The 16,255-nt window shown below is 39.2% G+C and overlaps 1 protein-coding gene across 3 annotated transcripts in view; it reads left to right on the top strand.

Moving 5' to 3' along the window:
- NIPA2 (NIPA magnesium transporter 2) overlaps positions 1–7,511 on the top strand; it is a 26,096-nt gene extending 18,585 nt beyond the window's left edge. For all 3 annotated transcript variants that reach the window (XM_049613933.1, XM_049613931.1, XM_049613932.1), the window contains exons 5-7: positions 1,094–1,184; positions 2,583–2,743; positions 6,115–7,511. In XM_049613933.1, coding sequence (XP_049469890.1) covers positions 1,094–1,184; positions 2,583–2,743; positions 6,115–6,749 — 887 coding nt within the window. In that variant the 3' untranslated portion in view covers positions 6,750–7,511. The remainder of the gene's footprint in view (positions 1–1,093; positions 1,185–2,582; positions 2,744–6,114) is intronic.
- Positions 7,512–16,255: the final 8,744 nt, after the last annotated feature.

The following is a 16,255-nucleotide window of genomic DNA, read 5'->3' as shown; positions in this document are numbered from 1 at the left end:
TTCCCGTGTCGCAAACGTGCGGGTTGTGGGAGGGTTTTTTTGTGGTGCCTCCCTGCTGGGTAGTTTTCCCCCCCCCCCCCCCCCCCCGGATAGCTGCAGGTAAATATTTTACTTCAGACCAGACTGTCTAAAAGTTTCCTATCAGAGTGCCCATGTTTGGCACCACGATCCTGCCCTCAGCAGCACTCCATTCCTTTCTGTCACTTTGTTTTTCTACACTGCGTGGGCTAATCACTTGACCTTTATTTTGCCTGTTTTTTCCCTCACAAAATGTAAATTTTAGGAGAACAGTATCTTTCTTTTGCTCAGTGCTGCATTTCCTGATCCTACCACAGCATCTGGAACATTGTAGGTACCTAAGGATGTCCTTCAAATATAAGAGTTGGGTTTTAAAAAAAGAAAAAGCTAGTGAAAAAGACTTGGGAGAAGTGCTTTTACACCAGTTTTAGCTGCTTTTAATTGATTTGTGTTTGTTCTCATAGGATATAGGTATCTATTAAAATTTTATTTTAAAAAATCTGTAAGCATAAATTAGGTCTCTTCCAGTTAAAATTATAGATTTGTTTCTAATTAGTTGGAACTTTAGTGTTGATAATTTACAGAAGAACCTTTATGAATAGCTGGGAGAAAATAAATTGCTAAATACAATTGAAATAGTACATAATATATAAACAGTACATAATATATAAATAGTACATTATTATATGTGTGTGTGTGTGTGTGTGTGTGTGTGTATGACCCTTCAACAACATGGGAGTTAGTAGCACCAACCCCCTGTGCAGTTGACAGTCTACAAATAACTTTTGACTCCCTAAAAACTTTACTATTAGTGCACTATTGACCAGAAGGCTTAACCAACAACATAGTTGATTAGCATATATTTTGTATGTTATATGTATCATACGTTGTATTCTTAATAAACTAGAGAAAATATTAAGATCATACAGAATACATCTACAGTGGTTAAAATGTACATGTAAGTGGACAAAGTTTAAACTCCAGTTCATGGGTCAACTCTAAATGAAAATAAAATGCAGTCATTTCCATTTTGAGTGATTTGTTCCTGAGTTTCTTTTGTTGTCTATCTCCCAAGTGGGAGCAGGTGAGGTGGTCAACTTTGCTGCATATGCCTTTGCACCAGCCACCCTAGTGACTCCGTTAGGAGCTCTCAGCGTCCTAGTAAGGTAAGGACACTACATTTCATATGTAGAAACAGCAGTCGGTATTTTAGTCCATGAAGTATTCAGTACCATCTAATTATACATGCTCAGAATAATTTATATTTAAACAATCTTGAGAACTTTTTTTAAGCTGTGTATTAATTTGCTTTTAAAGGGTTATCTTTTGTGCATAGGCATGCTGTCAATTTGGGAGAGAAAATGCATCTATGCTTTTCTTGCTTGTATTCAGAGCCAATGATAGTTCTACTTTTATTACAATTTTTTAAAATTTCAAGTTGGACTTGTTGGAACATTTATCATTTGAGACATGTACACTTTGATAGATGATGGTTGATGATAAATCAGTTTTTATACCTACTACAGAAAATCAGTGATTTGGTGCAAGATTATGTGCCTCTGAAGCCTGATTCGGGGTACTCATTTGGAGCAGTCCAAGATTTGTCCTTTTTCTGTTATCTTAATGCTTAGCCCCAATAGCTAATTAGCTTAGTCCCTAATAGTTGAAGTTGGATTTGGGCTACTATTCTCAAAGTTGATTAATAAGTTTTCTTTTAATTTTTCTCCCCCAAGATAGTTTGTATACATATATAAATTGATATTATATGTAAATTACATAATTTTTCAAGATACTATGTAATATATAATGATATATTATGGTACATTGTCTTTTACCCTGAATTTTCTGTATATTATACCATTATATTTATAGGTTTACATTATATACATTTTTAGATTTGGATTAAACTGGCTATAATGTATTAAAATTTGATAACTTAGGGGTACCTGGGTGGCTCAGTGGGTTAAGCATCCGACTTTGGCTCAGGTCTTGATCTCACAGCTCATGGATTTGAGCCCCGTGTTGGGCTCTGTGCTGACAGCTCAGATCCTGGAGCCTGCTTCGGATTCTGTGTCTCCCTCACTCTCTGCCCCTTCCCCATTCATGCTCTGTCTCTTTATCAAATAAACATCAAAAAAAATTTTAAACTTGATGATTTAATTAATAGACAAATTATTACATGAACACATAGGAAGTATGCATCAACCAGTATGGATAAATAAAGTTGAGCCAATTTTAAGTACAAAATTTGGGTTTGGACTTATATTCTTAGGCTATAAATGCTATAAAATGCTATAAAAATGCTATAAATTTGTGCCACAGCTCCATTTATTGTAAGTTTCATATTTTCTACAGTGGAAATACGGTAACTATGCTGGTTTAGTGTATGATGAAACCAGTGTTTCTCTGGAAACTTTCATTTTAGCTTTGTCTAAAAGCCAGAATCTTTACAAGTTCACAGTGTTTTAGTTTTTTAATAACTTAAAATTCTGAGTTGTGTTGATATTTAAATATGAGAAAAGTGTGATTATTTTAATGTTCCACACTCCTCTCCACCATTTTAGTGCCATTCTTTCTTCATACTTTCTAAATGAAAGACTTAATCTTCATGGGAAAATTGGATGGTTGCTAAGTATTCTAGGATCTACAGTTATGGTCATTCATGCTCCAAAAGAAGAGGAGATCGAGACTCTAAATGAAATGTCTCACAAGCTAGGAGATCCAGGTAAGAAATAATAAAAGCTGTATCAGTCTTACTAGTTTGCTTTTTTATTTAGTTTTTATTTTAACTAAAATTTTATGTGCATGTAAAGAGACAAATTGTTCTACATAGCTTATTAGGAAAAATAGTGGTCATTTTCCTCCCCTATCAGCCCCTAAACCCTTGTTTATTTTGTTCTTTTAACTCTTTGTCTATAAATAACGTGCTTATATTGCTGCTAGTCTCTTTGGCTTTAGGCATCATCTGTTATATCTACTACCTATTGTATGTACTTAGTTCCGTTTAAGTGATTTATTTATAATCACTACATAACTTTTATTCCCAGTTTAGACATATGATACATTGTGATTTCTTCTCCTTTACTAATAAGGATATTGTTTGATAACTTTTTTGTGAATATACCAGTCCATCTTGAAGCTTTTCTCCAGTGGTCTTAATTCTCCCCTCAGAAATTTCAAACACATTAGGTATTCTGCAGTTTCATCTCTTCTGGAAATCTCTGCCAGAGACTCTTTTGGCCTTAGTCTAGACTGGTATCTTGAGGGTGCTAGCACATTTGTCATTCTAGATTTTCCTTCATCAGCATTGTAGAGGATCCCCCCCACTTTCTATTTTTTCTTGCTCTGAATCCTGGTTTTACTCCTTCGTTTTGGTTGGAGCCACTGTTGTAGGAGAGAAGAAAGGCACAGAAGAGATGAGACTTTTTGAGACTTTGTATATATAAAAATGCCTTTAATCTATGTGACCTCATTGTCTTCTCACTTCCATTGTTGCTGCTAAGAAATCAAACACAGTTGATTCTTTATCTTTAATATGTGACCCATCTTTTATCTTTAGAAACCTTCAGGATGTCGTCTTTGTTCTTGTCATCTGAAATTTTCCACTGATGTACCTAGCTGTGGGCCAGTTTTATCCATTGTCCCAGATACTTGATGGATTTTTTTAAATCTGGAAATGTGTATCTCACTCTAGGAAACCAGTTTGTCCTTTAATTTTCTTTGTTTTCTCTTTGTGAAATTCTTATTCTTCTGTTGATTGGACTTCCTTGATTGTACCATGACTTTTCTTATATATATTTTCCCTGTTTTTACCATTTTTCCTTTTAGCTCTGTGTCCGGGGAGATATCCTCAGTTTTGTCTTACAGCTCTTTGACTTTTTATTTCTGCTATTTCATGTTTAATTTCCAAGAGCTTGCTTTTATTCTTTGGTGTGTGTGTGTGCCAAAAAAACACAACACAAAATTCACCCTCTCAACATTTCACATATATGTATGGTCAACTACATGCATGGTGGTATGCAGCAAGTCCTCAGAGAGTCCTGGTTATTTTAAAGTTTTTCTGCAAACTTCAACGTCAAGATTATTTGTGGGCTCCATTTTTTCTTTTGTTTTCAGTCATTTAGTTTTGTCTTTTGGCAGTTCCAGTTAAATGCTGGACATACAATATTAAAAAGTGTAAAGGCTCTAAATGATGTTTTATTCCTTCAGAGAGAACCTAAATTTCTTCTGTCAGGCAGATACAAGTACAGATTACTTTTAAAGTGTTGCTTCTATCTTTTTAGGGGCTGGTGTCTTTCCATTTTGCTTATATTCTTGATCAAAGTCCTTTTCTCTCAACTGATAGCCTGGGATGTTTACTTGGACCTTCCACCTTGGTGAACTTTGAATGGCAGTGTCTGTGTTAGCATTCCAAGATTGCAGGCCTCTTCACTCAGCTCTCTTGCTTTTTCACCAGGCTGTCCACTTGGCTTCTCTAACCTAGGCACGTGCAGCTTCTGTGCCTACAAATGCCTTAAGGGGAGTTGCACATAGAAATTTGGGCTCACTTGTCTTCAGTGCCTTCCTTTCTGGAATCTTGGTCCATTGTGTCCTAGCTGCTTAGGCAGCCCAAAATTCCAAGGTTTATTTTTGCCTAGTCTACTGAAACTTCCACATGCCTCAAGTCACCACTTTCTGCTGGCCTTTATGCCCATCCTTACTCCCTACTCTAGAACTGGCAGTCATTGCAAGGGAGAAAGCAGAGAGATGAGTGTGGACCTTATCTTTTTCTCCAATTTTGCCCCTTCAAGTTCTGGTTGCTTCTCTGGTATTTCATCATTGTTTGTTTCTGTTTGTTTTGGTGCCTCTCCTGGTGATCCTTGGCTGCCTTCTGAATGTCGGGCTTGTCAAATCCCCAGCAAAACCTCCTGCTTGGCTGCCTGAGTCCTGGGAGTTGAGTGGGACAGGGGGAGTCAATGGCATAGACATTTACCTTACCCTAAAGTTCTGTGTCAGTGTGGTACCTTCATACTCAACTGGCCCAGAGTCCTCCAGTTCACTGTGGCAGGAAGAACAGTCACTCAGATGTTCAGAACTGAGCAGGGATTCTGGGATAATTTACTAGACTTTCAGCCAGGCCTCCTGTTTCTCAGTCTCCCCTTAACCCCACTTCCAGAGATACACTGTATCTTTGGAAAGTTCTGTGCTGCAAACTGAGTTACATTCTAGTCTTTGATCACTGCTGATGTGGGATTCAGCTTTCGTGGATATGCTTTATCAGTTATGAGTTATCTTCTGCTTTTTGGCTTCCATAATGTTACTGTCATCTCCTTTACCTGTTCTTGTTTTTGTACATTTGCTTCTTTAAGAATCCTATTACTACTTATTTATTAGCAGAGTTTAAGGAGTGACTGCTCAATTTCCTCATCTTAAAATGCAGATGATAGTATTGATATTATTGGGTAGTTGTGAGGATTAAATGAATTAATCAGTGCAAATTTCTGAGAAAAGTGCCTGGCCCATGGTGCTACACAGTTGTTTGCTAAGTTCAGTTCTCCATATTCAATGAGAACCCTGCCAATACTTTTCAGATTCTTTTATTGATTTGCTGTTTACCCCAGTGTTTGTCTCTAAATATTGTATCTAAATATTTAAAAAATTTACTCCTTTTAGGATGAACTTTATAACTGCTGTTCTTTTCAGCATCTATAAATTGTTGAGTGTTCAAGATCATCTCATAATTTCTCTCCACTAGTTTCTGATTATTTCCATTCTTGGAATTAGAGCATTCCAGTGGGTAGGAAGTAGTAAGATCTTCTAGAATAGGTGGCTGTGAATCATTCTGATGTTTCCTATGGTCTAATTATCATGGGGCCTGAGATACTATGTTAAAAATGTTAGTGGTATAACAATTTGTGAATATGAAGCACGTTATGGTGCTTCCAGTGTATACACTTAACTAAATTTTTATGAGTGTGCTTTTGCTAGGGTAGCAAAAGAAATCTAGTACTTATTTTAGGGACACACCTTTTCTCCTTCGTATTGAGTTTTGGATTCTCAGGGGTTTCTTTTAATACTTACACAATTACTAAATAAGCCTCTTCTTGCCTCCTCCAGGTTTTGTGGTCTTTGCAACACTTGTGGTCATTGTGTCATTGATCTTAATCTTCGTGGTGGGACCTCGCCATGGACGGACAAACATTCTTGTGTACATAACAATCTGCTCTGTAATTGGAGCATTTTCAGTCTCCTGTGTTAAGGGCCTGGGCATTGCTATCAAAGAGCTGTTTGCTGGAAAGCCTGTGCTGCGACATCCCCTGGCCTGGATTCTGCTGCTGAGCCTTATAGTCTGTGTAAGCACACAGATTAATTACCTGAACAGGGCTCTGGATATATTCAACACTTCCATTGTGACTCCAATATATTATGTATTCTTTACAGCATCAGTTTTAACTTGTTCAGCTATTCTTTTTAAGGAGTGGCAAGATATGCCTGTTGATGATGTCATTGGTACTTTGAGTGGCTTCTTTACAATCATTGTGGGAATATTCTTGTTGCATGCCTTTAAAGATGTCAGCTTTACTCTAGCAAGTCTCCCTGTGTCTTTTCGACAAGATGAAAAAGCAATGAATGGCAATCTGTCTAACATGTATGAAGTTCTTAGTAATAATGAAGAAAACTTAACCTGTGGAATTGAACAACACAGTGGTGAAAATGTCTCCCGAAGAAATGGAAATCTCACAGCTTTTTAAGAAAAATGTAATTAAAAGGTTAATCTATAATTGTGTTATAAAGTGAATTTGAGTATCAGAATGTGTCTGAAAAAACATTGTTCTCAAAAAATGTTCTCTAGAGACAATCTTTTTTAAAGTTTCACTGATTTGGACCAAGAAATTACTTTTCTTATATTTACATGATGGTAGCTCACTAAAATGACCTCAGTACATGGCCAATTTCTATTAACATTGTATTATTATAGAGGTATTTTAAATTTTCCTTCACCAAAATCTAAATGCACTGACAGTTTTAAGTCTATAAAAATGCTGTATTTTTTCATTGGTGATGAAAATCTGAAATGTACATTTGTCTTCCCCACTCCATCAATCCCTGACCATCTGAAGGCTTTTTGATTTAAAAAGGAACAAAATTTTCCTAATACATTATCCTGTGATTTACCTTACCTGTAAAAATGACTCCTGTTTGATGACTTATTTTAATTTTAAAATGTTAAAAGAGAAACCTAAGTTACTAAATGAAGAAAAACTAATTTACAAAAAAAAAAAAAAAGAGGGTAGGAAGTTGCCTGAGGCAATGTTTCTCACACTGTGACTTACCACCACACATTTGATGGTCTTCCTATTCTTTGATGGCACCATGCTAAACCAGCGCATCCTGTGTCTGTCAGACTACAGCCTGACCGGTTTCATTCTTCACTTACTCTAATCCCTTGATACCTGGAACCTTGATTACCATTTTACATCAGCTCTTGTACTTTTCAGTATATTTTCATAATGAGTTATATTGTCATTTAGATCTAACAACTCTGGGAAATAAAGTCAAAAGACTAATTTCTTAAATTTAGTTCATGTTATAATAAAAAGAAAAATTGAAACAATTCTCATCTAAGTCTGAATGCTTAGAACACACTTAAGATGTTTGTAAAATATGGTTTCTTCGTACCAGATATTTTACTTAAGAGTTTGTGTAGACCACTATATATTTTGACCTTTTAAAAACATCCATGAAAAAATGTTTATGGAAAATTTCAAATGTATGCAAAAAGGTAGAATATTATATAATGAACTCCATCCAGCTTCAAAACAGATCATCATAGCAATTGGCCGTATAAAAGTGACAGTTGACACTATCCACTGGGTAATAGGAAGAACACAGGCTTGTTCCCACTCTGCTGCTCCTACCCCAGGTCACCCAGCTTGACCTCCACTGTGTAACGAGTCACCACAGGTGCCTCACTGTCCTTGCCTGGAGGTTGCCAGAGCCTCACTATGGTAATGGCAGCAACGTCCCACACAGCTCTGCATTGGCTTTTATCAGGACCGAGTTAGTCTCCCAAATTTCATGAAATAAATTTCCTTTTCGTCACCATTTTCTTAATCCTGTAAAGAGCCTTTGTAGACATTTTTTTTCCTAACTGCCTCTCCCATGTAATCTTAATATCACAGATACACTGTGAGAAATAGGCTCACTGACCCAATCGAAGGAGGGACATGGAGACTTGGAGCATGTGAAGCAAGGCTTTAATCGACGTCCTTTCAAGAGCAAGTGTCTGACCGAAAGGCACATTGAGGGCACTTACAGCAGACGATTTATGAAAATAAATTGCCTAAGGAGTTGCACTTTCAGTCCCTCCTCCCTTTGTTCTTTGGCACATGAAGCCTGCGAAACAGAGAGGGGAAGAACCAGGAAGTGAAGCGTCTAAAGGTTTGGGACTCCATTGTGGTGGGTGGAGGGGGTGTGGGTTGTAAATATCCAATAGGTTGTACCTACAACTATACATAAATAAAGCACAGCTCTTATTTGGTATTTCTGAAGATGAATCCTCTCCCTTCTCACAATCCCTCTTCTAAGTTGATTCCATTTTCATTTATATTTCCTTTATGTTTGAAGTCACAAACATACTCAGCAAGTGTTGGCTCTCCTCACAGGTTTATCTTCCAATAATAACAGGTTATTTTAGCCATAAGGCACAGAAATTTGTAAGATTCTGGTCAGCCCCCCATCTTTCCTCCTGTTCCTTCCAACTTACTGGCTTGATAGCTCTAGGAGCTGGATTGTCCAATTCCTGAGGGAAACCTGAAGTGGAGTAGGTAGTGTCTGTTACATTCTTAAAAGGAACCTTACGCCTGAGGTTTGCTGTGGTCAGATGCTCCCAGCATTGTTCCAAAGTATGTTTTTCCCTACCCAGGCACCTTGGGTCCTAACCTTTCCCTCTCTGTTTACTGAATCCTATCTTTTCCTATCATATTCCCCCTTTGAACATGTGACTCCACACTGCCATTAGGAATTGGGACAATAATCTTAACTGCTTCCTGCTGAGGGGGTGGTAATACTGGAATGGCAGGGCAAGTTCAGAGGTCAAGCCAGAGGTCTGATACAATGAGAAATTATTTGGAATGTCTCAGCAAAATTTTGTCCTATTTTTCTGGCATATGCAATGGCATCTATGAATGACATATAAAAAGAATACCATACCAACAAGCATTAATATTATAAATGCAATGCCTCCTAGGAAGTGTTGGGAAAATGAATAAAGTTTTACACCACAAGATGGCCGATGGAACTAAAACAAGCTCTGGTTTCTAGCTTGGAGACACCTCTTCTGGGTTCTTCTTGCCCTGTTTGCCATGCACGCAAAAAACCCCACAGATATGGAAGCTGACAACTATAAATTACCATTCCCACTTGCATTCGGCACTCAGATCTTTGGAGAAATGGTCTCCTCTGAGCCAACCGGTGTTAAATAAATCTCTGATCCACCAAGATCTCTGAGTGCTGCTTGGTTTTTCTGCCAGCATTCCAGCCTGGTTCTGTAACAGGAGGAGATCACACCATGGGAAGGAAAGACATATTGTAGCCATTCAAAACAATCCCTGACATGTCTGGTCATATATATTTTTTTAAATCAATTTAACTATAGTTTTTCCTCCCTCTTCCATACTTATTTGGATCTTGTGATACTGTTGATTAGAATAATTAAGCTTCTGAAAGAGTTCATGGTCCTCAATCCTCAATTCCTTCTTTGGCCATCCAGTTTCCATAAGCATTCCATGAGGTGTAATTTACCTAAAGGAAAGATTGATATTTGATATTTAAATTACTATAAGTTTAGGCAAATGTTTATCCATCCTGGAGCTAGCAGCACTATAGCCTGTAATTCATGATGGGGTTTTGGAGTTGAGGAACCATAAGGCAGGCTGAAGGCAAAGGATAAGGTACCACATCCCCCACCCCCAGGTGGGATATGTGATATTCCTCAGTCACTCCTGGCTGCCCAAGAACAAAGGAAAGGACAGAAAACAAATGGTTAAACTGAAAAAGTCTGCATCAGTTTACGAATATCTTAGTAATATTACAAGAAAAGGGCAATCATCAATAGCCTAATCTCCAGGAACTCCCTACTGTCTTATGGATAATGCTTTGCTAAAGGAAAAAACAACCTTAGCTTGACAATAGCTAGGCCTCCAGTAATGTCTTCTTTAGCATATGGCAATTCCTTTAAGAAACTTCCTCTTGACTTTACTTCCCCCAACTCCATAGCATATAACCAAGTCACTCTTCACAACCCCAGTGCAGCCCACATGCTACGGGCAGAAAGAGCTGCACTGGGGTTGTGAAGAGTGGTTATATACCTTCAGGTTGGGAAGGAGTTACAGTGTAAGTCTCTAAGGAATTTTGGAAGGAAGGTTTCCAGTACCTTGAGGGGCTAGTTAGGAAAACGTCATTTATTGCTGCTTAGTAAAACCTCAGTCATGAGACCCTTCAGATGTATATTAGCCATATGCTTGGAGTATAATTGCCAACATATTCTTAGGAATTAAAGATAAAGGAGGTTTGCAAAGGAATTTTAATATGTTTAAGGAGACTCACAGGATCCTGGGGAGGGGGGGGGTCAGGATGATAAGCCAAGATTCCCTTTTGCCCTTAAAGTGTCATCATTGAGGCAGCTGAACTCATAGAGGAAGGTCACTCTGCCTGTTTCAAGGACTTGTCAGTTGGACTGTAGGCAGTAAGGGAATTTAATTTTTCATTTGCCTTTGTTTCCCACATCACCATAGTGATAAGTACTTGCCCTGAAAACCCCTTACATCTTGATGAGGGTGATATTAGGGCTCCAGGAAATGGAGTTTATAGATTTTTATTAGGCTATGGATAAGATTGCTTTTTTCTTGCAGTTTACTAAGTTATCCATAAACTGAAGAAGACTTCTGTCCTGCATGATTGTGATCTCTATCAACCATTTGTTTTCTTTCCTTTCCTTTGTTTTTGGGCAGGCAGGAGTGTCTGAGGAACATCACACATATTCCACCTGGGGGTGGTGGGGGCTGTTAGCTTATATTTTGCCTTCAGCTTGCCTTATGCTCCATCAGTCATAATATTTCTTCCTAGCAAGGGAGTGGGGCTCCCTGGCATTATCAAAAAAGAATGTGGGAGTGTCTGGGTGGCTCAGTCCATTAAGTGTCCAGCTTCAGCTCAGGTCTGATCTCACAGTTTGTGGGTTCAAGTCCCACATCAGGCTCTGTTCTGACAGCTCAGAGCCTGGATCTGCATTGGATTCTGTGTGTCTCTCTCTCTGCCCCTCCCCTGCTCATGCTCTCTCTCTCTCTCTCTCTCTCTGAAAAATAAATTTTTAATGTGAAAAAAATTATGTCTCCCCATATGCATCCCAGAGGCTGAGAGAAAAATTTAGTCATAAGTTTTCCAGAGATGCTTCCAATCATTATGCTGCATTAGAATAGTTGGCTAGAAGTGGAAAGAAGGACAGAAAAGGTGACTCTGATGTCAAGAAGGAAATCAATTGGTTTTCCTTCTATATCCAGAGGTATGTGAGACTCTGGGTTTCCAATATATAGTTGGTTTGGGGGAGCCACTGTAAAGAGCCCCAGGCCCCATCTGTCCCTTTCAGGGACACTGGTTATCTGAGCCCTGGCAGATTGAGATCCCCGAGGGCATTAAGATCTCAAGCAATTGTCTCCACACAAGGGGCATTGCATACTGGGTTTTGATTTCAGTTGTCCCCTCTGAGAACATTCTTGTTTCCAGTGCCTTGAATGGCCACATAAATGGCACTTAGTGCCAGGACCTCGGGAAGTCTGGTCTGAAATAATACCTAAGCCTGCAACTAGGCCTCAGGTTTTTTTCTTAGGCCTCCTTTCCTGCTCCTTATTCTCCTCTTGATCTCAGTTGTAATATACTCATAAGTGCTCATAAGAGCACCTCTAGGGTCCCTTCTGGGCCAAGAGCCAAATTTTTGCAGCTTTCTCCAAATATCTTGGGCCAACTGAATGGCAAATTTGTCCTTTAGCATCATCTCAGCCTCAGAGGGTATCAGAAGAGATGGCCCTCTAATGAGAGCCTCCTTTAACCTTTCCAAGAAAGTCACCAGGCTCTCATTCTGTGTCTGTAGAATACTGGCTAATTTAGCATTAAGGGCTTAAACTTAGACCTCCTTAATTTCTCCAAAACACAGGCTTGGAAGTGGCAGCGATACCATTACCCAATGGGATTATAGTCCCAATTAGGATCTTGGGATAGAACTGCCTGAGCTCCAGTAGGGAACTGGAAGTCCCCTATAGGACCTCCAGTCCCATCTCTAGATCTCTCAGCTGCTGAACACCATGCTTCTCATTGAGTCTGATTCAACAAAAGCATTATATCTTTCCATGTTAGAACATACATGAATATTCTGAAAAGCCTCTATATACTTACCTGGATCATCAGAAAATTTACCTAGACATCCTTTTATCCAACTTAAATCTTGTAATGAAAAAGGTACTTGTAATCTTATAGTGGTGCCTCCTTGAGTTTCTCCTTCCAGCACCCTAGCTTCTTGTAGAGGAAACATGCCTGTTACACTATGGGGAGGGCCTGGATAAGGTGGGCAGCATGGAGCAGAAGTGCTCATTTTTGTCTGGATATATGGATCAAGGACCCAAGGAGGAGGAGGTTGAGGTGGAAGACTTCCCTTCCTTCTTCGCTAGGTCGGCTTTGGGTACAGGCCCTTGTTTCCCCTCCTGATTGCTAGACTTTGGAAAAGGTTACCAGTAAGGATTGACCTTACACTGCTTACAAGTATCTTGATTTTTTTAAGGCCCCAAAATGTGTATAAGGGATTCCCCCCACCCCACCCCACCCCCATTTCCCCTCATGTTTGCAAAACAAGTCCCATTGTAGGATAGTATTACTTCCTTGTGGCTGCCAGGCCAATTTGTATCGGGGCCACGCCTTGGTACAAAAGAAAAGCAGTCCCTTTTTCTTTAGGGTTTGTAGATCAAAATCATCTCAATTTTTTATTGGCCTTGGTTGGGGAATTGTCCATTTCTAAGAAAAAGAGGAAAAGACAACCCTTATCTCAATTTCTTATGGTGGGCCAGAAGCCTCATCTCCTGACCCTGCATTTTGGTTGGCTATGCGACTGGCAGCCAAAAAGTCTTGTTAGTCTCGCAAGGTGCTGGGAGTAGTCACTTTTATCCAGGCTTGACCCTACCTCTGAAAGCTGACCCTGTCTTCCCCAATTTCTCACCCCTCTCTGCTGCCTATGGGACTTTGGGGGTATTGACTACAATCAAGCAAGACTCCCCTGGTTGTAGAGGATGGAATAATTTTATCTTGGCCCAACAGGGATTTGAAAACCTTTTCTTTGTAAGGATAATATCGGCCACTGAGTGGGGCTAAAAGGGCCACATCAAGGTCTATTCCCTTGCCTTTTTCAGCAATGACCACATAAATATGTTCTAGCCACATGGGTGTCCATTAAAAAAAATTTTTTTGGGGGGGAATGCAAGCTGGTGTAGCCACTCTGGAAAACAGTATGGAGGTTCCTCAAAAAACTAAAAATAGAACTACCTACGACCTAGCAATTGCACTACTAGGCATTTATCCACAGGATACAGGTGTGCTGTTTCGAAGGGACACATGCACCCCCATGTTTATAGCAGCACTATCAATAGCCAAAGTATGGAAAGAGCCCAAATGTCCATCGATGGATGAATGGATAATGAAAATGTGGTATATATATACAATGGAGCACTACTCAGCAATCAAAAAGAATATAATCTCACCATTTGCAACTACATGGATGGAACTAGAGGGTATTATGCTAAGTGAAATTGGTCAAAGACAAAAATCATATGACCTCACTCATATGAGGACTTTAAGAGACAAAACAGATGAACATAAGGGAAGGGAAACAAAAATAATATAAAAACAGGGAGGGGGACAAAACAGAAGAGACTCATAAATATGGAGAACAGAGGGTTACTGGAGGGGTGTGGGAGGGGGGATGGGCTAAATGGGTAGGGGTACTAAGGAATTTACCCCTGAAATCATTGTTGCACTATATGCTAATTTGGATATAAATTTTAAAAAATAAAATAATAAAAAAATTTTTTATGTTTATTTTTGAGAGAGAGAGAAAGCATGAGCAGGGGAGGAGCAGAGAGAGAGGGAGACACAGAATCCAAAGTGGGTTCCAGGTTCTGAGCTGTCAGCACACAGCCCGATGTGGTGCTCAAATTCATGGACTGTGACATCATGACCTGAGCTGAAGTCAGATGCTCAACCGACTAAGCCACCCAGGCGCCCCGCAAAAATTCTTAAATGTTTATTTTTGAGAGAGAGCATGAGTAGGGTAGGGTCAGAGAGAGAGGGAGACACAGAACCCGATGCAGGCTCCAGGATCTGAACTGTCAGCACAGAGCCTCATGTGGGGCTTGAACCCACAAACTGCAAGATCATGACCTGACGCTCAACCAAGACACCAAGTCACCCCTACTTTAAAGTATCTAGATTTATACAAGTCAGCATACACTTTGCTAAGTGTAGCAAAATGGCTCCCATGTATCTCGGTAAAATCCCTATATATCATAGTCATCCATTCCTCTGCCTTGCAGAAGCAACACAAATGCCAGCAGCGAGGGTATCACCACCATTTCCCCAGCCTTTGGATGAAAGGATGAGCAATTTTAATCTTATACCAGTGTACCTTTAAAATCCATTCATTTATGGGGCACCTGGGTGGTTCAGTTGGTTGGGCGGCCAACTTCAGCTCAGGTTATGATCTCACAGTTCGTGAGTTCGAGCCTTGCATCAGGCTCTGTGCTGACAACTTGGAGCCTGGAGCCTGCTTTGGATTCTGTGTCTCCCTCTCTCTCTGCTCCTTCCCTGCTCACTCTCTCTCTCTCTCAAAAATAAAGATTAAAAAAATAAAAATAAAGAAAATCCACTCATTTTAACCTTAGTCTATCCTAACCACACATAAAATGCCTTTCCAAAGATTTCCCTTCATCAACCTTCTACAATGTTCCTTTGTATTCAGATTTTGTCCCAAGCCATTTCTCTCCATTCAGGACAAAATTACTTTTTTTTTTTTTTTTTACCTTCAACAAAAATATATTTCCATTTCTTATATCTTTCTTACACATCTACTTCTCTACAGAGTTGCTTTACTTATTTCCATCAGTCTTAACTACAGTTAGCAGAATTTTAACTCTTAGAAACTTTAGTCTCCATGTGAAAACTAAGTAGTTACCAGTTGTGAACCGTTCGTCAGAATTCTTTAGATGGCAAATTTATGAATCTATTAAGCACAAAGCATATTTACAAACAGACCCAAATAGCCTTAGTTTCTCTGCAATAAGAAGTTAAAAGCATAAACTGAGGTTTAGTAATCAGTGCTTTAGCATTTTATCTCATTAGATATCCAACAATATCTACTTTGACCTTCAGTAAACCTAGGTAGTAAAAAAAATATATTAAGGCATTAAGGTAACCATATGTTCCTCAAGGAAGGTCATGCTCTGCATGTTTCAGATGTCTATCAGTGGGCTGCAAGCTGTAAGATTTATTGAAGCTACATTTCTCTTGCCCTTGTTTTCCTCATCATCCTCCACTCCAGGGGGTTCTCTATTTCCCCTTTCTTTTCAATCATTTTCTCCACAGTAGTTACCATAATCTTTGCCTTCTATTTTTTTCTCTCCTCATCCCTCTTTACAAATCTTTCGCATCTCCCTGAGCAATTCTATCTGCTCCTCATTCCATGTATCCATCTTTTTTAACCTTCTGGCAATATGAGGCCAACTTCTAGTTACAAAATTAACCTTCAAGAGACCTTGTCCCACTAGGTCCTCCAGGCCTAATAATAATAGGCCTGAATACTTCATTTGATCCCTAAGCCTCTGTAAGAAAGCAGCTGGGGTTTCCTCTTTCTCTTGCTGTATCTCTTTTTTTTCAATATATGAAATTTATTGTCAAATTGGTTTCCATACAACACCCAGTGCTCATCCCAAAAGGTGCCCTCCTCAATACCCATCACCCACCCTCCCCTCCCTCCCACCCCCCATCAACCCTCAGTCTGTTCTCAGTTTTTAAGAGTTTCTTATGCTTTGGCTCTCTCCCACTCTAACCTCCTTTTTTTTTTTTTTTTTTTTTTTTTCCTTCCCCTCCTCCATGGGTTTCTGTTAAGTTTCTCAGGATCCACATAAGAGTGAAAACATATGGTATCTGTCTTTGTATGGCTTAT

Source organism: Panthera uncia (genome assembly GCF_023721935.1).
Source record: "Panthera uncia isolate 11264 chromosome B3 unlocalized genomic scaffold, Puncia_PCG_1.0 HiC_scaffold_1, whole genome shotgun sequence".
NCBI lineage: Eukaryota > Metazoa > Chordata > Mammalia > Carnivora > Felidae > Panthera > Panthera uncia.
Note: the sequence above shows the minus strand (reverse complement) of the source record. Positions and strands in the feature narration are given on the sequence as shown.